The following is a 27,292-nucleotide window of genomic DNA, read 5'->3' on the forward strand; positions in this document are numbered from 1 at the left end:
AATAAATTTGCTGTCAGGCAGTCAAAAACCCTGAGGATGCTCATGGAGACAAATGTAGAAAACCACATGTTTTTGAGTAATAACACGTCATTCTCATTCAGATGATTAACTCCTAATAATACCTCAAGATATCAAGCACAACACCCAAATCTGGACAGAAGGACATCAACAGTGGGTCTTCACAACACATTTATAATAATATGTTTAACTAGCAGTGCTAAAGGATATATATGTGGCTCATTTTAGATCTTTTTTTTCTGTAGTATGTGTCTCTAGAAAGAAAAGAGAAACACTCAATCTGCATTCTTGGTTGAGACCGGATGACTATATTGCAAGTTTGTAGTGAGCCTTAACAAGCTTTACATTAACAAACTTTAAGACATTTTGAAGTGTTATAAACATTTGAAATATGTAGTTTCTGTATCTATTTTATAGATGTACCTGGATCTGGAATCTCTATGTTTGAATTAAATGTACTGTAACATAATAATCTTATTCCTAAACTCTCTGCCTCTTATGATATTTTCATCTTTAAAAGTCTCTATAATTTTTTAAATAAACCATCTATAAATCCTCCAGCATTCCTTTAACAAAGATTTACAAATGTGTTTTAAGGGCCCAATGTTGGTAGCTTTCCACCGCTGGTAGCATTATCCCTTAAATATATATGTTTGTGTATATATAATACACAAATCGCTAATGCTCTCATATATACATGTATATTTGAGGGGTAATTCTACCAACATAGAGATATGCATACACTATATATTTGTATAGTTTTTCTTCAAAATTTGGGCAGACAAAGTTAGAATCTTATGAGGACTGTGAAGGCCCAATAAACCCATTGCAAGTTTTATGTTTTGTAATGGTGTCTTCTTTAAGCTATGGTGGATTAACGATGCCATCTGGTGTTCTCAGCATCTCAGCAAGGCCACCTGGATCTGCACAGTCCTCATTTTGTAAGGGATGCCACAACATGAAACAGGAAACATTCTTATAATGAAGTAATCTATTTTACACTTCACTGGAAAATAATAATGCAATGCTGATGAACTACTTTATGCGTGGCAACAAGGCAAAAGCTTACATGACAAACATAAAAGAGTGATCTGAGTGAGTGAGCGAGAAATGGAAACAAAACTGTGTGGATGAGGTTTGTTGGTAAGAAGTGCTTTACATTTCACGTCCTCAAAAATAACAGTGAGTGTCATGAAAGATTCAGTCAAAGAGACAGGACAGAGAACGAGAGAGGCATAACACAAAGGTCGTTTGCACCCTGCGGTTTAAGGTCAGTCCTTACATCACTAGTCAGAGCACTCATTTTCTTAATATGCCGCATCTGGGGAGTATCATAGGAGGCAGCTCCATGGAGCGAAGGCTTGGCCTCCACCTACAAAGCGCAGTGAGATGGTAGGGTGACAATTATGAGAATGACAGGACAAAAATGGACAGTAAAAAGATGGGATATGTAGAAACGGAACAACATGAGGATGATTATGTTACTGGAATGAGGATGGTGACACGGTTAAGTGTACAAGTTAAATGTATCTAAAGGTAACCAGAGCCATGGTCACAGGACAGTCAATGGTCACATAGACAGCATTAGACATTGCTATTAATGCTGGCTAGTAAGAAAAGCGCAAAATAAGCATTTAATACTAGAACCACAACTATTACTAGAACAATAAAAATATATTTCACATAACTTGGAACAAGGAAGTTGTTATGGTACAGCACATAGAAAAAGCAGAAGATGAATTAGGATAATATAATGGCTGAAAGTAGCGGCAAGTTAAATTACCAGACTGGTAAGCTTGGACACTTCAGTGGCCAAGTTGATATCAGGACGATTGACCAGTGATCCTCCACGGCTGGCCTCCTGACGAGCCTTGTCACGGTAACCCACCTATAAACAGAGCAAAATACTTGATTCCTTGAGAAGTAGCTGTCATGACTCTCTAGTCATTGAGCATAAAAAAGGTTCACTTTGTTATTTGGAAATTGCAAATTTAAACCCTGACAATGTAACAGACATCTGTGGCCTGAAGTTAAAAGGTCCAAATTAACTGTGTTCTCTGGTTAGGAGAAATGTCATATCACAGCATCACTAGCCAATCATAGGCAACTGTGAGAACGTGTGTGTAAAGAAGGGGTGATAGGCATTTCCTCCAAATGTGTTATGTTGCCACAACAAAACCAGGTGTCTCAGAGGAAGCATGACTTAGACTTGTTCCTGGTTTGTAGCAAGTACTTATAAATATTAGAAATTATTAGTTACTAACTGTCTGAATGTGACTAAATGGTTGTCACTTTAAAGACATCACCACTTATCTGATAGAACCTCTCAGATTAGTTTGGAGACATTTTTAGGATTATAGCACATGCCAGACATCATTCCTTTTACAACCAAAAAGTTTTTTGCATGATTAACACAAGATAGTCTAAAACACAGTAGAAATTACCTCACTAATGAGCTTGGCAGCCTGGGTGGCCTTCAGGATGTCAGGGCGATCAGCAACAGATGTATAATGCAACTTGGCTTTAGCTTCTTGTTTATAGTTGATCTGCCAAAGATAGAGACCAAAGGTAAACCTACTACATACATATTAAATTACAACTAGAAATATTACACTCTAAGAAAAATGTTTCTGCAAAAGGATGACTAATGGATTACTGTGGAAATATTTTCTGAATGAAAACCCATTCTCACTTCAGGTTTCAAAACTTAATTGCCTTAGCAAAAAATAAAAAACTGAAGAATACTATACAGTGCAAGATTAAATTCTTTAGCTCATTGGGTGAAAAAGAAAGACTTACTGTTTAATTTTTTCATGACAAACAGACTTACATTGCTCTGGTTCTTGGCCACATCCATGGCATGTTTCACATCGGGAGGTACAGTCATATTGTTATACTCAGACTTTCCTCTCGCCTTCTCGAACTTCGCCTTGTACAGTTTCTGTGGCAAGATTTAATTAACTTTAATGTCTTTTAAATCCTAATCAATTTGTATAATTAAGAACACTTAAGAATAGCACTTACAGAACTTGTCATTTTGCCCACTGTTTTGCTGTGAAGTGTGTCACGGGTCTCAGGCAGGGTGGTGAAAGAGCCAGACTGGCGAGCCTTCTTGCTGTCCAGCTTGTATTTGCTCTGCAAAGGAATGCTTACATCTTTAGTTTAAATTAATCAGCTATTTTCCCCTTGTTTATAACTTAATATCAATCCTTTTTTCATAAATATAAATTTCATGTATGCATCTACACAAAATTCCTTTTACTACCTCAGAAACCAGCCCAGACACTGATTTTGCATGGAGGATCTGAGGAGTATCATGAACAGCATGGTAGTGTCCTCTGGCCTCTTGATACTTTTGCTTGTATTTGATCTGTTGCAAAACCACAAAGATTTAATATAGTATGAAAAAGCAAATTTGTTACATTTACAAGTTACCATATAAATGATCTCGCACGCACGTCACTGGACAGCTCAGTGTTCTGCTTGGCCAGAATTGTGTACTTATCGTCAGTAACAGGCATAACGCAACCTTTCAGCATCTCCTTGTCGTACTTATATTCAACCTATAAAGGAGAATATTTCATTCAGTCTCTTTATTTTATGTAAAACCAATGATAAAAGATTGTAGTGTAGGTCAATCAGCACTTACATCACTCTGCTGGTAGTTGATTTTGGCGGCATGGATAAAGTCAGGTCGGTCCACAGTCCAAATCCACTTATTCTTGGTTGCCTCATACTTCTTTTTGTAGTCAAGCTAAAGTAGAGAGCCACACAAATGTTTAAAGACATTCCTTATATGATTATATCTCTATAAAATAAGAGATGATTTCAGAAATGTGCTAAGAGTAATGTAAGAACTTACATTACTGATGTTCTGGTAGGCCTCCTTGGCAGCCCGGATGTCAAAAGAATCAGGAGCCATGTTGATCTGAGCTTTGTTTTTCTCATATATTTCCTTATATTTTATCTGTGAATAAAACAGCAATGTGAGTGTCATGCAAAATAAAAAGTGATTATGTGGATTAACAGATTGTTCAACAAAAAAATATTCAAGACTTACATTGCTGGTCATTTCTTTGACCTTCTTCATGTGCAAATTCAGAGGAGTGTCATGGCCAAGTGTGTAGCCTTTAGCCTTATTCTTATTGTACTCCATCTTGTAAATAATCTGGTAAGAAAATTATCAAAATATTATAGATTGTAGGAAGCAGCAGATTGAACAGACTATACAGAAACCTCATAAAGAAATGTATAACATCAAATAGTTGAGCAAAGAATGGTGAGGCCTTACATCGCTGATCTTTTTGCTACGCTTGTGGACCTGGTGCTCTGGGGTCTCCAGAATTGATGTGAACTTTGACTTGAGACGCTCATATTGTGACCTGTAATTCCACTAAGAAATTAGAAAAAAATCACAAATGTCAGAGACTAGAAATTGTCATAAACAGTATGTTAAAAATTAATTTGATGAATATAATGAGATGTTTAGCACAAAGATGTGATGGAATTGCCAGGTATTTTAGTGGAAGTATTAGTGGATCTGTTATGTATTTTTACTATGCCCAAAACTAGAGCTGATATCTTGTAAACTGACACAAGCTGTGGTTTGGCAAGTAAAATATTATTAGAACACAGCAAAAAGCAAGCAACTGTTTTCCATTATTAAGGAATATATAACATTAAACTTAAACACAAACATTAGACAAAATGAACATTCATGAAAATGCAGGCAATGATGTATATGTTGCCAGTTTTCCCTGGTCTCGTATTTGTTCTGCTATTATAAGGTTAATCAGCCTTTAATATTGCACATCACAGTTTTTAACTACAAAGTACTCAGTAGAGTCAATAGAGTTTAATTAATTTCCTCTATGAATCGCTAAATGATGGACTTAATGCAATGCACAGGCTGGATAGAATGAATATGCATATGAATCATCTCACACTTTCCACACCGCTTAATGCACCATATCAGGGTTCAGTAGGTACGTTATTTAAGCTGTGGTTGATGATGAAGCATAAAGTAATTATGGTAAATCATTTGACCAACAAAAATTAGGATGGATGAAGAATGGAGGTATTAAGTTTCCAGGAGCCTGCGGCACTGCCTGCAGGCAGATGGTTACCTTGCTCCACATGCTAGTGTTGTACATGGCGTTCAAAAGGTCAGGACGAAGCAGCTCATTGCAGCCGCTCTTGAGCAGCTCTTTGGCTCTGATTTTGTACTTGTACTGTTTACAGAGAAGACATACACACATACACACACAGGTCATGCAACAGGGTAAAAGGAGAATGCACAAGGGGATCTCACAATCCAGAGAGTGGTTTGCTCTTATATCAACCTGTCAGGTCCAGATAGGTGCCATAAATGTGATCAAACATAAAGGAAATGCTGAACCACTAGTTGTATTACTGGCACTATGTATAGTAGTATTAAAGAATTAATCAGCAAATGTACTGTCTGGAGTGTACAGATTGCACACACTCAAAGAACCCACTGAGGGTCATTTGTGAGGCACAGTAGCAGAAACCTATGCATCATCCAGCAGATCTGAGACGACCTCATGCTCGCAACCTGTGGTCGAACAATCTGGAGCTGGAGGGCTTTACCTGGCTCATCTTGTTGACCTCTTTAGCCAAGAGGTTTCTAGGGTCATCTACAACTATGGTGTACTTATCCTTAGTCTTCTCATAGGCTGCACGGTAGGATCTCTGCTCAGAACATTAGAGGGAGAATAAAAAAACTGCTGCCTCCAGTTTAACATTCAACCAGGAGATAGATGCTTTATATTCATCCATGGGAAAGAAGATTTTACAATGGCATGTAAATAGAATAGCACACTGTTTCAGGAAAAAAGGCATCAGCAATATATTTGTCCTGAAATTTACCTTTACACCTGTTTCCACTTTAGATGCAGAGAAAGAAACCATGTTAAGCATTTATATACAACAATCATGTAATTTCTAACTTTTAATAATCATTCAGTGTTGCTATTATTTTATTTAATTAATACATTATTAAAAAAAACTTACATCATTGGAGAGGGCAGAAGCATTTTTTGCCGCTGCGAAGAAAGGTGTGTCACTCGTGTACCTAAAGTTGCCTTTGTTCTTCTCATATGATGCTTTGTACAGTCTCTGTTAGCAAAATAAGAGTATGTAAAAAAAAAAGTATAATCAATAGCAATACTGCGTAAGCCTATATATTGTATTTCATGCTTTTTGTAATACAATATATTTTGGATGATGTTTCCTTGAATTCAATTTTCCACTTAATTATTCTGTATATTGTAATCTATTTATTCCATTTTAGGGATATTTATTTAATTAAAGTTGACTGTGCTGTTTATGTGATGTGAATTTTTTTATGTTTAAATGTTTGGATATAAATAATTAACCTGAGCATCTGATTAAGCATTTCAGTGTACATATTTCTTGACATTCTCTGTAATAGAAAAAACATATAAGGAAAACAAACAAAATTTCAGTCTAAGTGTTTTACCTCACTGTACAGTGCTTTGTTATTCTCAGCTTGCTTTAATAAAGGTGTGTCCCAAACATAGCAGCCAATGCCTTTGAGCCAGTCCAGATCCTCTTTGTATTTAACCTGTCATTTAAAGAAAGAAAACAGCATGTTTGAAGGTCCTTTCAATGGCGTTTCTCATTATATATAAAATATAACTTGCACTCACATCACTGATGCAATCTCGCACAATCTTGCTGTGGAAGAATTCAGGACGATCCGGGATAGACTTCCATGTTCCCAGAGAGCTGATGTATTTCTCCCTGTATATAACCTGTAAAAAAGAGTCAAAAACACTGAAAGATCGCCAAACCAAAGTTTATAGCATTTAAAATATGAGAGAAATGTTGTTTTTTTTTTTTTACAAACCTCGCTAATGTCATCTCTGACACGTTTAGCACATTTAATGTCCAGCGCATCCTTAGTGCTGTGGTAGTGTCCTTTAGCTAACTCAAAAGTCTCTTTATAGCGCAGCTAGAAGGAGAAACAGACATCAGTTCTACAGAAGCAAGAACAGACTATGAAACTGTAATAGAAATCAAGAAATACTTACATCACTGGAATTAAGGTAAGCCTTTTTGGCACGGATTAGGATGGGTGTGTCATGGATAGGAGTGTACTTATGCTTCATCTTCTCATACTGTTCTTTGTACTTGTTCTAGAGGTAATGAAGGTGCATGATAATATAAATAAAACGTATGTATATGTTTTATGCGTATGTGTGTATATACATATACGGTTAAAACTATCCCACTAGAAACCTTACCTCACTGTACACCACTTTCATAGATCTGGCATGATCCAGGATAGGGGTATGAAGCTCTGGAGTGTAGAAGGCTCGTTCTTTGGAGGCCAAATCAGTGTACAACCACTATAAAATTAAGACAATATCAAAACTCTTCACTGATACAGTTTCTCACAAGAACAATAAACACAAAATCTCTGAAAGCTGCCATGTCTTCATAAAATATAATAGATACTTCACCTTATTGCTAAGGTTCTGGGCCCACTTGGCTCTTTTGAATTCAAGAGCATCACCAGTAGTGCTGCACTGAGTCTTCTGCACATTTCCAGCAGCTCTGTACACCAACTAAAGATAAAAGGTGAAAACATTGCTTTGAAGGTTAGTCTGTCGCAAGATATATTAAAAGATATCTGAAGTGTTATGAACTCATACTCACATCACTAATGTGTGTCTTTAGTTCAGTCACACGCTTGTACTCTGGTGTGTCTAGAACCACAGAGAAGTTGGAAAAGTTCTTCTTGGCGTCAACATCATAGGAAGTCTTGGGGGTGAAAGTAAAATATCATTAAACACAAAATATCGCAATGAACCAGTTTCATAGTGCAAGCATTGTAGAAAAGAAGATTAATCAATTTCTAAATGAATAGTTACCCTGAATTTGTTGATTGAACGGATGCGAACCATCTCAGGAGAATCAAACACAAAGCAACCAATGCCTCTCAGCCAGTGAAGATCCTCTTTGTATTTCAGCTTTAAGAAATACAGGCATACACAGTTAACACAAAAATACATTATTATATGCTACAGTAGATCATGTGATGCATGAAAGATTTATTTAAAAAAAAATTCAATCATTTATTGCAGAATAATTCCCTGATTTAAGGACATCACTTTTTTCATATGAATCTGGTGCTATTAAATAAAATACTAAATATGAATCCAAAATGTCATGTAGGTCTGAAGAGGATAAACAATTCATACATCACTGTTGATCATATTGACATGAGCGCAGTGCAGCAGCTCTGGTGTAATTGGCATTGGCAATAGGGTTCCTCTGCTGCTGTAGTACTTTTCTTTATAACAAACCTGTTGAGAATCAGCATGAGAATGTGAAATTAGAAACTTTGACAGAAGTGATTCAGGTATTGCTTTTAGTTTCTTTAAATGGCTGCTCTTTAACTTTTAGAATAGAATTAATGCAATAAACTGCTGAATGAACAAAACAGCCATGCTTTACTCACATCACTGATGGCTTCCTGGGTGGCCTTAACCTGTTTGATCTCAGGAGTGTCATACACAGAGTGAATCTTGTCCTTTTCCCTCTCATACTGGGCACGGTAAAGTCGCTAAAAGAAGAATATACAGATAAAATATTATACTGTGTTACTTCTGCTCATATAGTTAGTGTCTTACTGTAGATGCTGAAAGTTTGCCTTACTTCATTCATGACCTGGTTGGCCTTTCTTATTGTGACAAAGTTGACACCATTTGGATCCAGTTGGTAATCCTTGGCTTTTGTGAGTTCATAAGCTTCCTTGTATTTCACCTTCAGGATACAAACAGAGGGCCGGTTTGCAAGACATACTGGTAATATCAGCTGAAAATACCTTAGTTATGGAGTTTGCTGTGGTGCCTTCTTACATTGCTGGTAGTAATGTTGTTGGTTTTGGCTTGCAGGGCAAGTGGAGTGTCAAAGGGAAGAGAGTAGCCAGTGGGCATAAAACTCTTGTTTGCTTCTTTGTAGATGATCTAGACAGAAGATAAACATGAAAAAATACAGATTTTGCACAACAGATAAACATGCAACCAGGATTATGAACAACTGGTGAATAGAAACAGTTAAAAAAGGAATCTACAAAAAAATCTTACATCACTCTGGATGTAGTTGGCCAAACGAGCCCTTTCAGTCTCCACAGTCTTGGCAGGAGCAGTGTTTGTTCCTTTCACATTGGTAACATAGTCATGACGATAGTTGAGCTAATAATGCAAAAGATAGTAGTTAAGGGTCTTTACCTCATTAAAAGATTGAGTCAAGTTGAAGGTCTGTTTAAAATAAACAGGATATTCACTATTGATATTTTAGTTGCATTTTTAAAAACCTTACATCACTCAGGTTTTGAGCGCTCTGCTTGCATGTCTCATACACTGGGGTCTCTGTTACCACAGAGAAGTTCTTAAATTGTTCAATTCCTTTAGCTCTGTATAGGTTCTGAAACAGGCAAATAGAAAAGTTTTAATAAATGTGTACAGAAGCATGTGAGCCATGATATAGTGAGTAATTGTATTCTTACCTCACTCTGAAGCTTCATGGACTGCTTGCACCGCAGAATTTCAGGAGTATCCCATGCGTAACATCCAATACCTTTTATCCAACTCAGATCATCTTTGTAAAAGATCTGCCAGAAAAACAATAACAAAGACACGTGCAATGTTATGCAAAAACTGCTTTGATTTCAATCAGCAGTTATTTAAAATGGAAGTTACTTTACTGGTTTGTAAATTTTCAGGTTTGAGGTCAATAACATCCCAGGAGGTATTTGTAATCCTTGTGTAAACCAGAATGATAGCAGTACACTGAATTCTATCATTAAATTATACTGTATAAATTTACTGAATCAAACCCTCCGATGCTATATGACAAAACAAAAAGCTGGAAAATATTGTATATAAAGTGCATTTACTCACATCACTCAGCTGCTCGTTGACTTTGCGGGCATGTACATAGACCTGCATGTCAGGCAAGCAGATCCACTGATGCAGGTATTTACGATAGTCCACTCCACTGACCATTTTCTGGGTGTTGCGGGCAGACACTACATCAAGCATATCAGCAGGCACATGGATTTTGGCTTTTGTCTTTTCCCAGTTTTCCCTGTACAAGCGCTGTGGAAGAACATAGAAAAAAAAAAAAGTAATAAAACTTAATTTTATAAATGCTATGATATAAAAAAAAACCCTACTAGATTATATTTAAAATTTATCACATACATCAAGATTGAGTTTTCCAGCTTTGATACATCTGGCAGTGGCTGGGTCATCCTCCAGACACTTAGGCAAGCTGTATAGGGCCTTAAACTTCTCATAATCTTCTCTGTATTTCACCTGTACGGAAAAAAGATCACAATATATTCAATACGTATGTCCAAAGCATTTTTTTAAAGGTGGTGAAGCAGTGTAGAAATCTACTCACTTTGCTCTGGAGGACCTTTTGTTGTTTGGCATGGACCAAAGCATTAGAGTCATGAGGAATGCTATAGCTTTTGGCTTTGATTCTATCCCAAATGGCAGAATAGGTTTTCTGTGGATGAAAAGACAGTGTTTTACAGATTCTAAGTCTAATAGCATAAATTGAATATAAAGCATTTTAACATTTGTTTACTTCAGACTTACAGAGCTGTAAAGTTGTTTCAAGTTGAAGCACCTTGCATAATCATAAGTATCCAATACAGTAGTGTACAGGTGCTTCTCTTTATGGTAGGCCTCTCTATAGTTCAGCTGTGAGTGAAATACAGATAATACAGCATATTAGCATTTGAATGTGCAAAAAAACAACCACACAATGTTTATTACAAAAAAAAAGGATGAAGTAATTGACTGAAATACCTCACTGGCCCAGGTGTGGCCCAGTATAGCAGTCACATACACAGGAGTGTCTGTCACAATAGAGTAGTTACTGAACTCTTTCTTGGCATCTGCCTTGTACTTCATCTGTTTAAAACAATTGCAATAGGTTTGAATGAGCAAATATTAACAAGAACAATAAATCACAGAATAATTTAAGGTCTACTCACATCACTCTGAAGCTCATAAGACTTCTTGGCACGCACAATTTCCGGTGTGTCCCAGACATAGCAGCCAACACCCTTCATCCAGTTCAGGTCATCTTTATAGAACACCTAAAGAGAAAAAAATGAAACAACCCAATTTTACTGCTGAAACAGAAACAGTTTAATGCATGTCTGATTTGGATGAGCTTCCTTGATAACCCACATCACTTAGGATCTCGTTGGCCTTGCGTGCATGGATAGCATCATTCTGTTCTGGATGGCACGTCCACTGGTGTAGATAGGTGCGGTACTGAACATCACTTAAGATGTTTTGGCATTTTTTGGCTACCACATGGCTAATCATGTCATGTGGAATGTGGAGCTTGGTCTTGGACATATGATAATCCTTATGATAGTTTCTCTGTAGAAAAGCACAGGAAGATCATGTTATAATACATAGCATACGAAACATGATACTTAATCTCTCAATCATTTTGAGATTACATATGATCTAAAAATCTAAAATGTGATGTAAGTATATGCACTACTGTTAAGGGGCAAACTTACCAAATGTTTCATCTTTTCTATTTTACCAGAGTGGACCACCTCAGGGAAGTCAACCAGAGTGTTGGCCATGTAATGACCCTTGGCTTTCTCATGGGCATCGTGGTACTGAATCTGCGGAGTTTAAATGCAATTAATTAACAAATGCATACACATGACTTTATTAATGCTGGATTAAAATGAATTATGAATAAATCACACAAACTGAACAGACACTTACATCACTGACAACATTTCTGTTTTTCTTAGCTGATACAAGTGGCAAGTACTCGTGGTTCAGTTGATATCCGGTGGCTTTAGCTTCATCCCAGCCAAGCCTGTACAGTTTCTGTATTAAATATAATCATTTTCTGTATTAAATATAATCATAGGTAGATTATCACAACAGAAACTTCCAAGCACACGCCTATCTTTAGTTATGAGCGTGAACAACCAGGAGTTAATTACCTCACTGATGTTCTTTGCAACATCTCTGGAGTGTGCCAGTTGTGGTGTATCTTCAGCTCCAATGTAGTGGCCCTTCTCCAGGTTGAACGATTCTTTGTATTTCAGCTAAATAACAATAACACAGATTAAAAAACAGATTTAAAAATGTCAAAGAAATTTAACTTAACTCAAAAATCTAAAATTTTAAAAATAATATTTACTTAAGCAGTATGAGAAATAATTCAGGTTAAATGAAAATAAAAAACAGGAAGCAATTCATATAATAATTATTTAATAAGCAATTCATTACCATTTTTGAGAAGTTTACTGAACCAAGTAAATTAACATTCATTTTCAATTAATCCACAAATTTAAATGTATCTTGACAAACAGCGAATAGTAGATTATAATGATGAATGATTATCTTTAATGAAATTAAACTCTTACATCACTGAGATTGAAGGCATTAATCTTGGCCAAGATAACTTCAGGTCGATCCACAATATTTGTGAACTTGGCAAAGTTGTCCTTCGCATCTTTCTTGTATACTCTCTGTTTGGAAAAAAAAAACAAAAACAGGCATTGCTTGATATCTATATGTTTCTTTAGCATGGCGCATGACAATTTCAAAAACCCTTTTGACTTACATCGTTAAGGATCTGCTGAGCTTTTCTGACTTTGACATGATCAACAGAGTCTGCTGCCACCCATCCACAGCCACGGATCCATTCCATATCTGCCTTGTAGACATTCTGAAAAAGGAGTAGTCATATATTTAAAAGTAATTTTGGTGGCCACCAGGTTATCCTCAGTACCAATATTTACAGGCTTATAGATTTTTTTTTTTTTTTTTTTCTAGAGTGTAACACTTACATCACTGGCAAGATCATAGGCTTTGCGAGCCTGAATAACATCATTCTGATCGGGCAGGCAGGTCCAGTTGTGCAGGTAAGTTCTGTAGTTATCGTCAGTGACTTGGATCTGGCACTTCTTGGCTAATTCAAAGGCCAGCATATCTACGGGGAGGCAATATTTGGTCTTGGATTTTTCGAAATCCTTCTTGTACAATGCCTCACTAGCAATCTTAGCAGAGTTTATTGCCAGCATGATCAGTGGGTCATCCTGGACACAGCGAGCGCCAATATGGTGGCCAAGTTGCCTACGATATCCCTCCAAGTAGTTGTACTACAAAAAAAGAGTCAGAAATGTTTGCAAAAATTAAGTAATACAAAATTTTATATTTAAAATGTAATAAAGTATTTACTGTATGTGTAAAAAACAAAAAACATTTAAACTTTAAGGTCTTGCAGGTCCTTCTTTACTTACCTTGCTCTGTACTTTGGTGGTGGCTATGCATTGCTTAATAGGAACAGCATCTCCAGGCATGAAATATGATTTAGCTTTTATCTTCTCCCAGTCGTTTGTGTAGAGATGCTATAAGTAAAAGATAAACCAATTGTATGTTATAATATAAATATATATAGATATGTTAATGTATGGATAGATATGGTATTCATTTGCATTTGAAAGAAAAATCTCTCTTACTGGATGTACATTCTTGGCAGCCTCCCTCGCTGTGGCCAGAAGTGGGGTGTCTAACATTGTGTATTTGATCTTATCATTGTGCCAGGCCTCACGATAGCTTGCCTGAAAGATAAATTATCAGATATAGTGAATTCTTATACAGGATCGCAAAATATCAAATGCCACGACAGACAAACGACTATATCATTCTTTTAGCAATATGTCTTAATTAAACAGTTATTAATCCATTTCAAACTACATTAATAGTTTTTTATAATTACAGTACGAACCAGACTAATATCTTTGAATTGTAAAAATATCATTCTCACCTCATTGAGCACATTTGCTGCATTCTTTGCACAAACAAGGTCAACTCTGTCAATGGGAGTTGTGTACTTCTGCTCATCCAGCTTTACACGGTAACCTCTCTAAAAATTAGAATAGAACAAAATTGTCAATTAAAACTTATTATCAACATTTACTATTTTAAAACATTAAACATTAGTTAATTGTCAGCTTTCAAAGTGCTATGAAATTTTTTTTTTAGGGACTTACCTCAGCCAGGACATTTTGGGCATTCTTCACCTTGATGACTTCCAGAGACTCATGGGGGCTCCATCCACATCCTTTCAACCATTCTAGATCTGCCTTATATACCGCCTAGGAGGAAGTATCAAACCAGGTCAGCTACAGCCAAACAACTTGCTATCAACTGCTTATTTAAGCACTTGTGGCCTATAAACATTTATAGTTCCTCAGTAGGTATCTACTTACATCACTGCGCAGCTCATAGACTTTCCTGGCCTGGACAACATCATTGGAGTCTGGCAGGCAGGTCCAATTGTGCAGGTAAGTTCTGTAGTTAAAGTCATTGACCTGGGTCTGGCATTTCTTTGCAAGCTCAAGAGACAACATATCTGCTGGAAGGTGGTATTTAGTCTTGGACTTGTTGAAGTCCTTCTTGTACAGGACATCACTAGCAATCTTAGCAGAGTTTATGGCCAGCACGGTCAGTGGGTCATCCTGGACACAGCGAGCTCCAATGTGGTGACCAAGTCGCATACGGTAACCAGTCTTGTATTTGTACTGTCCAAGATTTAAAAAAAAGTAAAAAAAAAAAAAAAAGAGGTAAAGTGAGTTTGCCATACATTTTATGATCAATATAAAATTAGATTTTTTATTGCATTTTTCTGTTTGCCTTACATCACTAGCAATGTCTCTAGAGGCTTTGGCCTTCAGTACAGCAACAGCATCCTCTTTGATCTGGTATGCTGTTGCCTTCTGTGAATCCCAGTCCTTGGTGTACAATCTCTGTTAATAAAATAAGGAGTCAGTAAAGATCAAACACTTAATTAAAATGTATATGGAAAGACAGAATGCATGGAAAGAATAGAAAAGAATGTTAAAATTCTACAGTTCACTTACACCGCTAACTGTGATAGCATTGGCCTTGGATAGAACAATTGCTGGTGTATCTGGCTGGATGTGGATTGTTGTTTTGTCTTTGTCCCATGCCTCTCTATATTTTCTCTGTGATTGGAGAAAAAAAAGAATTGCACCAAAATTAAGGACTGATTTGTGCAAGAGTTGTTTAATGCTTACATTTTGAATTTGTGGAACATATTGACATGGTACAGTGAATATTGTTGCAATACTCTGTACTCTGTATTTGATATACAGTGTATATATATATATATATATATATATATATATATATATATATATATATATATATATATATATATATATATATAAACATTACTTTATATTGTATTATGAGATAAAGATCATCTTACATCACTGAGGATATCAGCATTTTGTTTGGCCAAGATAATGGAAGGCAAGTCCAATGGACAGGTGAATGGAATCGTACTTGGATGCTGTTTGTATAGTTTATCATTTAGAATCTTCTGGGCATTCTTTACTTTAATTACATCAAGAGAACCTTCTGTTAACCATCCACATCCTTTAATCCACTCTAGGTCGGCCCTATATACAGCCTGGAAGGAAGATTAAAACTGGATCAGATGTCAACCTCTATAGTGCCAAACTTCTTACAAACTGCAGAAAGCAGTCAGGAATTCCTCAGAGGATTATATACTTACATCACTGCGCAGATCATAGACTTTCCTGGCCTGGGTAACGTCATTGGAGTCTGGCAGGCAGGTCCAATTGTGCAAATAAGTTCTGTAGTTAAAGTCATTGACCTGGATCTGGCATTTTTTGGCAAGCTCAAGAGACAACATATCTGCTGGAAGGTGGTATTTAGTCTTGGACTTGTTGAAGTCTTTCTTGTACAGGACATCACTAGCAATCTTAGCAGAGTTTATGGCCAGCACGCTAAGTGGGTCATCTTGGACACAGCGAGCTCCAATGTGATGTCCTTGCTGTTGTCTATAGCCAGCTTTGTACTTATACTGTGTTAAGAATATTACAATGAGAATCAACAGCGTAACTTTGATATTTATTTACATTAATTATGTACATCTGCTTAACTATGGTCACTTACATCACTGATGATGTCCCTGGAGGCCTTTGCAGATTTGACTGCAACAGCGTCTTTTGGCAGGTAATAGCCTTTCAGAAGGCTGTCAACATAAGCTTGACGATAGTATTTCTGGAAAATGGCCAAATGCATTGTTGAGCTAATGTAAATCAATCAATCAATTAATCAATCTATCAATCAATCAATCAAACAATCAATCAACCAACCAACCAATCAACCAATCAATCAGTCAATCTGTAGACTTAATAACACATTGAACTGCAATTTGCATGAAAATCATATCCACTTTAAAGAAACTGCACTTACAGCACTGTTGTTGAGTTTATTCTGCTTGCTAAGAACAATCTCTGGAGTGTCTGGCATAACGTGTATGTTGAGCTTTTCTTTATTCCAGGCTTCAACATATGCTCTCTGCAAAGAAATATAATACATAATATAGTTACTCATTAGTAAATAATTATTCACCTATTTTACAGTAAAATTAAGATCATCAAGGAAAAACATACCTGATCCATGACCTTAGCATTGGCTTGGGCAAGAGCTATTGGCATAGAGTCTGTTGTGCAAGTAAACTTGAAATTGCTTGGATGTTGACGGTAATTCCTTTCACTCAGGATTGAGCCTGCTTTTTTTACCTTCTCTACATCAAGAGACCCAATAGGAATCCAGCCTGTGCCTTTAATCCATTCCATATCAGCTTTGTAAACAGTCTGGTTTTAAATGTAAGAAGACAAGGAAGCAAAATAATCTTTATTAATAATAATTAATTTGATTATTCATATTTAATAAAGAACAAACTTGAACAAATATACCTTGTTACCCCCACTAAAAAAATACAATAAAAATAATAATAATAAATAAATAAATATATTTACATCACTACGAAGATCATAGACTTTCCTGGCCTGGACAACATCATTGGAGTCTGGCAGGCAGGTCCAGTTGTGTAGGTAAGTTCTGTAGTTGGCATCGTTGACCTGGATCTGGCATTTTTTGGCAAGTTCAAGAGACAACATGTCCACTGGAAGGTGAAATTTAGTCTTGGACTTGTTAAAGTCTTTTTTGTACAAGGCATCGCTGGCAATCTTAGCAGAGTTTATGGCCAGCATTAGCAGTGGGTCATCCTGGACACAGCGTGCTCCAATATGGTGTCCAACTTGCTTACGATATCCAGTTTTGTATTTGTACTAAAGAAAATGCAAGAATTTATATAAATAACATTTTGTCACTTTAAAATGTACCTTTAATAGTAAAATCATAAATGGTTTTATAGTTTGATGAATACACCTGGTAAACTTACATCACTAATGATGTCTCTGGATGCTTTGGCAGCTTTGATAGCAACTGCATCAGACTTAAGGTCATAGCCTTTCCTGAAGCTGTCTTCAACTCCTTGCCTGTAAAGTTTCTATTTTTTTCACAAAAATTCACTGATAAATATTATTTAATTGGACACAATACATTTTATAAACAGCTATGCAGAATAAAAATATTATACTGTAATGCATTAAAATAAAAAATAAAAATGAACAACTGATGCCCACCCTGCTGTTGATAATAGCATTGGCCTTTGAGAGCAGAATTTCTGGTGTATCTGGCTGAATATGGATCTTGACCTTATCAGACTCCCAGGCTGAAATATATTGACGCTGAAATAAAATTAAATGAAAAATTTAGCACAAGTAGTTTAATGGTAGAAAACATATAAGTACCAAAAAAAAGAAACAAGAAAATGCCACTAATTTATTAAACACTTAATCCTTTATCTTAAATGTAAATAAACCCAAATATAATCTCTATTATAGCAATTTAAAAAACAAACTGCTACCTTGAAGTTTAATGCAATGCAAAAACATTTGTGTTTTAAATTAAATGAACAAAAATCAAGCTATTTTAATCACCTGGTTCTTAATGTCAGCATTTGTTTTTGCCAAAACCATAGGCATAGATTGCATGTCTTGTGTGAATTTGAATATGTCTGGTTTCTGCCTGTAGAGGCGATCATTGAGAATATCTCCTGCTTTCTTTACTTTCATAACATCCAATGAACCAATAGGGACCCAACCAATGCCCTTCAGATCCTCAAGATCGGCCTTGTATACAGCCTGAGAAAAGAGAAAGCCAGCTTTAATGCTAAAACTTTATAGAAAAGAAACATTTAACAAGAACCTTTCAGACTTTAAGGGGTACCATAAAAATAATATATTTAAAAAATAAGTATAATAATATAAAAAGAATATATTTACATCACTGCGAAGATCATAGACTTTCCTGGCCTGGACAACATCATTGGAGTCTGGCAGGCAGGTCCAATTGTGTAGATAAGTTCTGTAGTTGGCATCGTTGACCTGGATCTGGCATTTTTTGGCAAGCTCAAGAGACAACATGTCCTCTGGAAGGTGGTATTTCGTCTTGGACTTATTGAAGTCTTTCTTGTACAAGGCATCGCTAGCAATCTTAGCAGAGTTTATGGCCAGCATTAGCAGTGGGTCATCCTGGACACAGCGTGCTCCAATATGATGGCCAACTTGGTTACGATATCCAGTTTTGTATTTGTACTGTCATAAACACCAGGAAGAAAAGAGCATTTAAATTTTGAAGATGCAATATTATAATATCAAATATCTACACTTCTGCACAAAACACTGTGAGGGTCATACATCACTGATTATGTCTCTTGATGCTTTGGCAGCTCGGATAGCAACAGCATCACTACGGAGGTCATAACCATCCTTCTTGGATTCTTCATTGGCAAGTTTGTATCTTTTCTGTTAGTATAAAAACTGATATTATTATTGCAATATCAACTGTATTTGAGCATTAATCATTGCAAATAAACATCAAAAGGTAAGTACAAGATACTCACCCATAATATCAAGCAGATTATAAAAGAAATAGTCTTACCAAGCTATAATTAACATTATTTTGTCTTGCAAGCAAAATATCCATGGCATCAGGCATAATATGAATGCTGGTCTTGTCTTTGTCCCAGGCCTCAGTGTAAAGCTTCTACAGAAGACATTTATAATATCAATGTTAAGACTTGACCAGTTCTTAAAAGATTTAAATGTATTAAAAAAAAATTAATGAAAACATTGCAAATTATGAATGTACCTTATTATTAGTAGTAGCATTGGCTTTGGCCAAGACCATTGGCATGTCTTCAGTTGTGCCTGTGAATTTGAAGTTGCTTGGGTGTTGACGATACTTTCTTTCACTTAAAGCCTCTCCAGCTTTCTTTGCTTTTTCAACATCAAGTGAACCAATAGGAATCCATCCAATTCCTTGTAGCCATTTTAGGTCAGCCTTATACGCAACCTAAGATTCAGAGTTTAATAAAATCATATAAATTTGCGAAATTATACAAAACCAAATATGTCTTTAAAATGACATGACCATGCTAAATGTTATTAAGTGCTTACACAAAACTTTTTGAAAGAGTAACATCTAGTACAATATACTTACATCACTCTGGAGGTCATAAACATGTCTGGCATGGACAACATCATTGGAGTCTGGCAGGCAGGTCCAGTTGTGTAGATAAGTTCTATAGTTGGCATCATTGACTTGGATCTGGTTCTTCTTGGCCAGTTCAAATGCCAGCATGTCCACTGGAAGTTGGAATTTGGTCTTGGACTTATTGAAGTCTTTCTTGTACAGGGCTTCGCTAGCAATCTTAGCTGAGTTCAAAGCCAACATAAGTAGTGGGTCATCCTGGACACAGCGCGCTCCAATGTGGTGGCCAACTTGCTTACGATACCCAGCTTTGTACTTGTACTACAGGGGAAATATAATTTGGATATTACATTTTACATCATTATTTACATCATTGTATATGTAATTGTATAATGTGCATTTAAGTGCTTTTTGTAACAAACAACTCACATCACTGATGATATCTCTGGATGCCTTAGCAGCTTTGATTGAAATAGCATCACCACGCATATCATAGCCTTTCTTCTTAGCTTCTTCATTGGCAAGTTTGTATAGTTTCTAGATAATCAAGTAATAAAATTAGAAGGTAACAGTGGGAAAATATAAAAATTATTATTATTTTCATGTGCCTCTCTCTAAATCTTACCAGGCTGTAGTTAGATTTATTCTGTTTTGCAAGCAGCACCTCCATTGTATCTGGCATGATATGAACTTTGGTCTTATCGCTTTCCCAAGCAGCAATGTAATTTCTCTGTGGTGTAAAAATTCAAACATTTATATACATCAGAATGCAACATAAACAAACATATACAATTAAAAGATGACCAAAGTCTACAGGATTGCTTCTCGAAACACCACCTTGTTCATGATATCGTTATTGGCTTTGGCCAAGACCAACGGCATATCCTCAGTTGTGCATGTGTGCCTGAAGTTGCTTGGGTGTTGACGATACTTTCTTTCACTCAAAGCATCTGCAGCTTTCTTTGCTTTCTCAACATCAAGTGAACCAATTGGGATCCAGCCAATGCCCTGTAGCCATTTCAGATCTGCTTTATACACAGCCTGTACAGTGAAGACAGTAGAAAGTTAATTTAGTAAAGTTGACAATAGAAGAAACCCATAAACAAATTAATTCACATGAAAAACTTACATCACTCTGGAGCTCATAAACATGTCTGGCATGGACAACATCATTGGAGTCTGGCAGGCAGGTCCAGTTGTGTAGATACGTCCTATAGTTGGTATCATTGACCTGGATCTGGTTCTTCTTGGCCAGTTCAAATGCCAGCATGTCTACTGGAAGGTGGAATTTGGTTTTGGACATGTTGAAATCTTTCCTGTACAGAGCATCACTAGCAATCTTAGCTGAGTTCAAAGCCAACATGAGCAGTGGATCATCCTGGATGCTCAGGGCTCCAATGTGGTGGCCAACTTGCTTACGATACCCAGTTTTGTACTTGTACTGTCACAAAAAAAGGTGAATAATGGAAGAATGAAACAATACATTTAAACTGTGATTTCTTTTTCACCAAAATAAATTTTATTGGGATACAAATACATACAGATTTATGCATTTGATCACTTCTGATAAGGATACACTTACATCACTGATGATATCTCTGGAGGCCTTTGCTGCTTTGATAGAAATAGCATCACTTCGTAAATCATAGCCCTTCTTTTTAGCTTCTTCATTGGCAAGTTTGTAGAGTTTCTGAGGGGTAATTTGCAAGAAACAATATTATTAAAATGTAAATAATTTTGGAATAATAAAAGCATAAAAAATAAACAATTTATGATGGAATGTTTCTAGAAGCTACATGTTATATAATCCTTAAAAGACTTACTTCACTGTAGTTGAGTTTGTTTTGTTTTGCATGGAGCACTTCTATTGCATCTGGCATAACATGGACCTTGGTCTTATCATTCTCCCAAGCTTCAATATATGACCACTAACAGAATCCATTTCAAAGAAAACAGTTAAACACAAATCAGAATCAGAATCAGAAATAGCTTTATTAACACGTATGCTTACACACACACACGGAATTTGACTTGGTTAAAGGAGCATCCAATGCTATGGCTATATTTACAAAATAATTTATATTATATGCTTTATGTCAGTGTTATAGCTACCTTGTTCATGATATTATTATTGGCTTTGGCCAAGACCATTGGCATGTCTTCAGTTGTGCATGTAAATTTGAAGTTGCTTGGGTGTTGACGATACTTTCTTTCACTCAAAGCCTCTCCAGCTTTCTTTGCTTTCTCAACATCAAGTGAACCAATTGGGATCCATCCAAGGCCTTGTAGCCATTTTAGATCAGCTTTATAAACAGACTGTAGATTGAAAGTAATAGAAATTTAACTTGTTTAAAATCAGGTGATTAAAGAAATCAGTAAATATATTTTACTGAATTAAAATCACTTACATCACTCTGAAGCTCATAAACATGTCTGGCATGGACAACATCATTGGAGTCTGGCAGGCAGGTCCAGTTGTGTAGATAAGTTCTATAGTTGGTATCATTGACTTGGACCTGGTTCTTCTTGGCCAGTTCAAATGCCAGCATGTCCACTGGAAGGTGGAATTTGGTCTTGGACTTATTGAAGTCTTTCTTGTACAGAGCGTCGCTAGCAATCTTAGCTGAGTTCAAAGCCAACATGAGTAGTGGATCATCCTGGATGCTCAGGGCTCCAATGTGGTGGCCAACTTGCTTACGATATCCTGTTTTGTACTTGTACTATAAACAATTCAAAGTAGTTTAGTATAATGTAAAACATCTTACAAAAGATAAACAATGTTTTTGTAGTTCATAAAACTTACATCACTGGCAATATCCCGGGAGGCTTTAGCAGCAACAATAGAAATAGCATCGTTGCGCATATCATAACCTTTTTTCTTTGCCAGTTCATTGGCAAGCTTGTATAGTTTCTGGGAAAAAAGAACAATCAAATTATTACATTTATTTAGACACAATTGTTTCTGTAATTTATATCATGAGCAAATCATTGTATTGTCTTTGCTGTAATCAATCAGTAAATAAATATAAACCCAAAATGTAATTTAATTTTAAAGAATATATTAAGGACAATAGCTTTTGAAAATAAAGATACTGACCTCACTGTAATTGACTTTATTCTGTTTTGCAAGGACCACATCCATTGCATCTGGCATGATGTGGATCTTGTCCTTATCATTCTCCCAGGCTTGGACATAATTTTTCTGTAAGAAAATAATCGACACTAGAACATTAATCATTGTCAACAAAATAATTTAATTAAAAAAGCAGTGCAAATAAATATTACCTTGTTCATGATATTATTATTGGCTTTGGCCAAGACCATTGGCATGTCTTCAGTTGTGCATGTGAATTTAAAGTTGCTTGGGTGTTGACGATACTTTCTTTCACTCAAAGCCTCTCCAGCTTTCTTTGCTTTCTCAACATCAAGTGAACCAATTGGGATCCATCCAAGGCCTTGTAGCCATTTCAAATCTGCCTTATATACAGCCTGTGAAAAGGAATGCAATTAAAAGAATTTAAAATTTTGTTTTTGTACATTCCAAAAAAGAAAACCCACAATGACGATTTCAGATGAAAAACTTACATCGCTCTGAAGCTCATAAACATGTCTGGCATGGACAACATCATTGGAGTCTGGCAGGCAGGTCCAGTTGTGTAGATAAGTTCTATAGTTGGCATCATTGACTTGGATCTGGTTCTTCTTGGCCAGTTCAAATGCCAGCATGTCCACTGGAAGTTGGAATTTGGTCTTGGACTTATTGAAGTCTTTCTTGTACAGGGCATCGCTAGCAATCTTAGCTGAGTTCAAAGCCAACATGAGTAGTGGGTCATCCTGGATGCTCAGGGCTCCAATGTGGTGGCCAACTTGCTTACGATACCCAGTTTTATATTTATACTGTTAAAAAATGTAATCTGTAAATTTTTTGCACACAGTGTATTTAAACCAGTCACACACAAATAACAAATACTATTTTTTTATCCTATTAAAGAAAAACATACATCACTAGCAATAGTTGTGGATGTCTTGGCTGCTTGAATTGAAATAGCATCACCGCGCATGTCATAGCCTTTCTTTTTTGCCAGTTCGTTGGCAAGTTTGTACGATTTCTGAAAAATAGAAGATAAGAAGTTAGTAATAGGTTTGCATTACAAACAAGATGTGAAGGCTATAAGTTAGGGATTACTAACCAAACTGTAATTGGCTTTATTCTGACGTGCAAGAGTAATATCCATTGCATCTGGCATAATATGGATTGATGTTTTGTCCTTCTCCCACGCATCAATATAGCTTTTCTGTGAAAGATATATATAGTTATTTACTACAATGGGCATATATATTTTGTATTATGTCTGCATTAATTTATCAATTACATGAATCTAATGATGTAACACAATAAACAGGTAATTAATAAAACAATTCAAACAAAATCATAGAAATGGTTCTTAATTACCTTGTTGATAATTTGATTGTTGGCAGCAGCGAGAGTCAGGTCCATGGACGACATATCTTTGGTAAACTTGTATTTACTGGGGTGTGAACGATAAAGTTTTTCACTACCTATCCGGCTAGCCGTTTTGGCTTTCTCCACATCCAGTGAGCCAATGGGAACCCATCCCACTCCTTTCATGTAGTTATTGTATTCACTCTTATACACATTCTGTGAAAAGACAAACAATTGATACAAATTCATTATTTTACAATCAATCAGTTTAGATGTACGATTAATGTAAAGTTACTAATCACTATTTAGCTAATAAAATCCACAATATAATGATGATGAGAACATTCCTAAATTTATCTCAATTTAATAAAAATGATGGTGTATACAAACTTATAGAATTCAAAGTTAATATCAAATACAGCATTTTCTAATTATAATGAATCAATCTATACTCACATCACTAGCAATTGCCTGCATGTTGCGAGCCAACTCCAGATTCATGGCATCTGGAAGAACTGTGTAGCGAGGAAAGTGTTGTTTGTATCCAGCATAAGTTTGTGCTGCAGATGCTTGCTTAGCCTGTACAATACTCCACATGTCCACAGGAGAGTGGAACTTCAATTTAGACTTGTGATAGTCCTTCTTGTAGTTTCTTTCACTTTGTATTTTAGCCACTTGCATGTAGTGCACCAGCAGTGGGTCGTCCTGAAGACTACGGAAGCCAACATGGTGGCCTTTGGCCTTCTGATATGCAAGCTTATACTTGTACTGCAAAAAGAACAATGTGTAAATGTTAAAGATTCAATTCTGTAGCATATTTTAAACATGCCTATGAAAGCAAACATGTAGTTACTAACATCACTGGTGAGAGTTTATACTTATACTGTTAAAAGTAAAATATCAACTTAGATCAGGCATTGACAGATAGTGGAAAAGGTAATCAGAGAATAATTCAGTCTTTAAATTAGATACACACATCACTGGCAATGGTTGTTGAAGCTTTGGCTGCAACCAAAGGTATAGCATCTGCTCTGAGGTCATATCCCTTCTTCTTTGCAGCTTCTACTCCAGCTTTGTAGGCTTTCTGAAATTAAATGGCATGTACATTCAGATAGGTATGATCACCAAGAAAAGTATACATGAATGACATTGAGAACCAGTACTGTAACTGATGATTTAAATATACCTGACTAAGAGTTACTGCATTGGCCTTTGCCAGAAGAATCTCTGGGCTGTCAGGCATGATGTGGATCTTAATCTTGTCCTTATTCCATGCAGCTGTATATGCTTGCTGTAATTAAAAGCATAAGACAAAATAAGTTAACCAACCAGATTTTATTTCTAGATTTAATAACAGTGTAAAAGGATATTTAAATCAGTAGATAAATCACCTTGTTCATGATCTGGTTGTTTGCAGCAGCTAATGTCAGGTCCATTGAATCCATGTCCTTGTGGAAGGTGTATTTAGATGGGTGAGTTCTGTACTTCTTCTCACTGATTATCTGTCCTCCAATTTTTGCGGTTTCCACTCCTAATGAGCCAATAGGCACCCATCCAAGACCTTTCATATATGCGTTGTAATCACTCTTGTACTCAACCTGGATGTATTAGCAGAATATTGTTTATAGCATAAACAACCACTGCTAAGACATATTCATATGGGAAAAATACTGGACTTACATCACTGGAACTAGAATTCATGGAGCGAGCTAGCTCCAGGTGCATGGCATCGGGAAGCAATGTGTAGTGATGGAAAGTTTGTTTGTAGCCTGTGGATGTTTGAGCTTTAGAAGCCTGCTTAGCCTGTACAATACTCCACATGTCTACAGGGGAATGGTATTTCAGCTTTGCCTTGTTGTAGTCTTTCTTGTAGTTCCTGTCACTTTGTATTTTGGCCTGTTCCATGTAGTGCACCAACAGTGGATCATCCTGAAGACTTCGGAAGCCAACATGGTGGCCCTTGGCCTTCTCATATGCTAGTTTGTATTTGTACTGTAATAGAATTAGAGCTCTATTAAAAACAAGGACATACACATGGACAAATGATAATAATATATTATTATAACGTAAACCAGGTAAGAGATGATAAACGTACATTGCTGGCTATGTCCCTGCCAGCTTTGGCAGCCACGACTGAAACAGCATCTGCTTTGAGGTCATAACCCTTCTTTTTCATTTCCTCAAGGCCAGCTTTGTAGAGTTTCTGAAAAAAGAATATAATAATAAAAATAAATCAAAGAAAATCCTGAGAAAGATGTAGTTAACAAATTAACCTCAGGTACTGCAAACTAATAGGATTTATTATTTTTTTCTTACCTGGCTCATATTGATAGCATTGGCCTTGGCAAGGACAATATCAGGGCTGTCAGGCATTTTATGGATTTTGAGTTTATCTTTATCCCATGCAGAAGTATACGCTTGCTGCATTAAAACAAATAAAATGTTTTTTAGACAATGATAAATACTAACATCTTACAATTAGAAAGGAAGCAGCAAGAAGGAGAACTTGCCTTGTTCATAATTTTGTTGTTGGCAGCAGCTAAAGCCAAGTCCATTGAATCCATTAGCTTGTGGAAGGTGTATTTGGAGGGATGAGTACGATATTTTTTTTCACTCTGTATTTGTCCACCAACCTTTGCAGTCTCAACTGCTAAGGAACCAATAGGAACCCATCCCAGACCTTTCATACAGCTGTTGTAATCACTCTTGTACTCAACCTGTAAATTAGGAAAGAATGATGAGTAATAATATATATATATATATATATATATATATATATATATATATATATATATATATATATATATATATATTTATACATAATACGTTAACTATAGACATTGATTTATTTATTGTTTTTACATCATGATTGCTCTGGTTTCCCTATGATGGCTGGTATAATTTTAGTTTCCACATATTGTTCGATTTCAGCGTTGCATACGCTTCAAGGGAAAAAAAATACTCACATCACTAGAAATAGAGTTCATAGTGCGACACCGCTCCAGATGCATGGCATCAGGCAGAAGCGTGTAGTGATGAATGCGCTGTTTGTATCCAGCATAGGTTTGTGCCGCGGATGCTAGCTTAGCCTGTGCAACACTCCACATGTCCACAGGAGTATGGTACTTCAGCTTTGCCTTGTGATAGTCCTTCTTGTAGTTTCTGTCACTCTGTATTTTAGCCACTTGCATGTAGTGCACTAGGAGTGGGTCGTCCTGAAGACTACGGAAGCCAACATGATGGCCCCGTGTCTTTTCAAAGTCCTTTTTATACTGGAACTGTAAACACATTTAACTCATAAATTAATGACCAAGTGGTG

General features: G+C 36.2%; 1 protein-coding gene across 11 annotated transcripts in view; it reads right to left on the reverse strand.

Moving 5' to 3' along the window:
* The window catches only part of neb (nebulin), a 54,887-nt gene that overhangs the window by 12,941 nt on the left and 14,654 nt on the right, over positions 1–27,292 (reverse strand). For 6 of the 11 annotated variants that reach the window (XM_046845915.1, XM_046845912.1, XM_046845913.1 and 3 more), the window contains exons 20-105: positions 26,940–27,251; positions 26,484–26,690; positions 26,290–26,394; positions 26,069–26,176; positions 25,654–25,965; positions 25,365–25,571; positions 25,160–25,264; positions 24,950–25,057; positions 24,430–24,741; positions 23,983–24,189; positions 23,720–23,824; positions 23,531–23,638; positions 23,115–23,426; positions 22,815–23,018; positions 22,627–22,731; positions 22,333–22,440; positions 21,938–22,249; positions 21,642–21,845; positions 21,353–21,457; positions 21,112–21,219; positions 20,659–20,970; positions 20,367–20,570; positions 20,155–20,259; positions 19,959–20,066; positions 19,539–19,850; positions 19,188–19,391; positions 18,978–19,082; positions 18,734–18,841; positions 18,320–18,631; positions 17,975–18,178; positions 17,618–17,722; positions 17,374–17,481; positions 16,949–17,260; positions 16,580–16,783; positions 16,380–16,484; positions 16,077–16,184; positions 15,673–15,984; positions 15,364–15,567; positions 14,993–15,097; positions 14,771–14,878; positions 14,342–14,653; positions 14,123–14,227; positions 13,897–13,995; positions 13,589–13,690; positions 13,370–13,477; positions 12,917–13,228; positions 12,691–12,795; positions 12,491–12,595; positions 12,065–12,169; positions 11,838–11,945; positions 11,621–11,731; positions 11,277–11,474; positions 11,078–11,182; positions 10,890–10,994; positions 10,677–10,781; positions 10,477–10,584; positions 10,275–10,388; positions 9,972–10,169; positions 9,578–9,682; positions 9,391–9,495; positions 9,156–9,263; positions 8,928–9,035; positions 8,725–8,832; positions 8,528–8,632; positions 8,268–8,372; positions 7,938–8,036; positions 7,723–7,827; positions 7,527–7,631; positions 7,308–7,412; positions 7,095–7,199; positions 6,911–7,015; positions 6,711–6,815; positions 6,521–6,625; positions 6,052–6,156; positions 5,145–5,249; positions 4,310–4,411; positions 4,079–4,186; positions 3,881–3,985; positions 3,668–3,772; positions 3,477–3,581; positions 3,284–3,388; positions 3,043–3,153; positions 2,849–2,959; positions 2,463–2,564; positions 1,802–1,906; positions 1,301–1,390 (exon numbers count right to left, since the gene is read on the reverse strand). In XM_046845915.1, coding sequence (XP_046701871.1) covers positions 1,301–1,390; positions 1,802–1,906; positions 2,463–2,564; positions 2,849–2,959; positions 3,043–3,153; positions 3,284–3,388; positions 3,477–3,581; positions 3,668–3,772; positions 3,881–3,985; positions 4,079–4,186; positions 4,310–4,411; positions 5,145–5,249; positions 6,052–6,156; positions 6,521–6,625; positions 6,711–6,815; positions 6,911–7,015; positions 7,095–7,199; positions 7,308–7,412; positions 7,527–7,631; positions 7,723–7,827; positions 7,938–8,036; positions 8,268–8,372; positions 8,528–8,632; positions 8,725–8,832; positions 8,928–9,035; positions 9,156–9,263; positions 9,391–9,495; positions 9,578–9,682; positions 9,972–10,169; positions 10,275–10,388; positions 10,477–10,584; positions 10,677–10,781; positions 10,890–10,994; positions 11,078–11,182; positions 11,277–11,474; positions 11,621–11,731; positions 11,838–11,945; positions 12,065–12,169; positions 12,491–12,595; positions 12,691–12,795; positions 12,917–13,228; positions 13,370–13,477; positions 13,589–13,690; positions 13,897–13,995; positions 14,123–14,227; positions 14,342–14,653; positions 14,771–14,878; positions 14,993–15,097; positions 15,364–15,567; positions 15,673–15,984; positions 16,077–16,184; positions 16,380–16,484; positions 16,580–16,783; positions 16,949–17,260; positions 17,374–17,481; positions 17,618–17,722; positions 17,975–18,178; positions 18,320–18,631; positions 18,734–18,841; positions 18,978–19,082; positions 19,188–19,391; positions 19,539–19,850; positions 19,959–20,066; positions 20,155–20,259; positions 20,367–20,570; positions 20,659–20,970; positions 21,112–21,219; positions 21,353–21,457; positions 21,642–21,845; positions 21,938–22,249; positions 22,333–22,440; positions 22,627–22,731; positions 22,815–23,018; positions 23,115–23,426; positions 23,531–23,638; positions 23,720–23,824; positions 23,983–24,189; positions 24,430–24,741; positions 24,950–25,057; positions 25,160–25,264; positions 25,365–25,571; positions 25,654–25,965; positions 26,069–26,176; positions 26,290–26,394; positions 26,484–26,690; positions 26,940–27,251 — 12,741 coding nt within the window. Of the gene's footprint in view, positions 1–1,300; positions 1,391–1,801; positions 1,907–2,462; positions 2,565–2,848; positions 2,960–3,042; positions 3,154–3,283; positions 3,389–3,476; positions 3,582–3,667; positions 3,773–3,880; positions 3,986–4,078; positions 4,187–4,309; positions 4,412–5,144; positions 5,250–5,628; positions 5,731–6,051; positions 6,157–6,520; positions 6,626–6,710; positions 6,816–6,910; positions 7,016–7,094; positions 7,200–7,307; positions 7,413–7,526; positions 7,632–7,722; positions 7,828–7,937; positions 8,037–8,267; positions 8,373–8,527; positions 8,633–8,724; positions 8,833–8,927; positions 9,036–9,155; positions 9,264–9,390; positions 9,496–9,577; positions 9,683–9,971; positions 10,170–10,274; positions 10,389–10,476; positions 10,585–10,676; positions 10,782–10,889; positions 10,995–11,077; positions 11,183–11,276; positions 11,475–11,620; positions 11,732–11,837; positions 11,946–12,064; positions 12,170–12,490; positions 12,596–12,690; positions 12,796–12,916; positions 13,229–13,369; positions 13,478–13,588; positions 13,691–13,896; positions 13,996–14,122; positions 14,228–14,341; positions 14,654–14,770; positions 14,879–14,992; positions 15,098–15,363; positions 15,568–15,672; positions 15,985–16,076; positions 16,185–16,379; positions 16,485–16,579; positions 16,784–16,948; positions 17,261–17,373; positions 17,482–17,617; positions 17,723–17,974; positions 18,179–18,319; positions 18,632–18,733; positions 18,842–18,977; positions 19,083–19,187; positions 19,392–19,538; positions 19,851–19,958; positions 20,067–20,154; positions 20,260–20,366; positions 20,571–20,658; positions 20,971–21,111; positions 21,220–21,352; positions 21,458–21,641; positions 21,846–21,937; positions 22,250–22,332; positions 22,441–22,626; positions 22,732–22,814; positions 23,019–23,114; positions 23,427–23,530; positions 23,639–23,719; positions 23,825–23,982; positions 24,190–24,429; positions 24,742–24,949; positions 25,058–25,159; positions 25,265–25,364; positions 25,572–25,653; positions 25,966–26,068; positions 26,177–26,289; positions 26,395–26,483; positions 26,691–26,939; positions 27,252–27,292 lie in introns of all 11 variants that reach the window. The other 5 variants (XM_046845917.1, XM_046845908.1, XM_046845906.1 and 2 more) reach the window with 4 other exon arrangements.

The sequence above is a fragment of the Silurus meridionalis genome, chromosome 3 (genome assembly GCF_014805685.1).
Source record: "Silurus meridionalis isolate SWU-2019-XX chromosome 3, ASM1480568v1, whole genome shotgun sequence".
Taxonomy (NCBI): Eukaryota; Metazoa; Chordata; class Actinopteri; order Siluriformes; family Siluridae; genus Silurus; species Silurus meridionalis.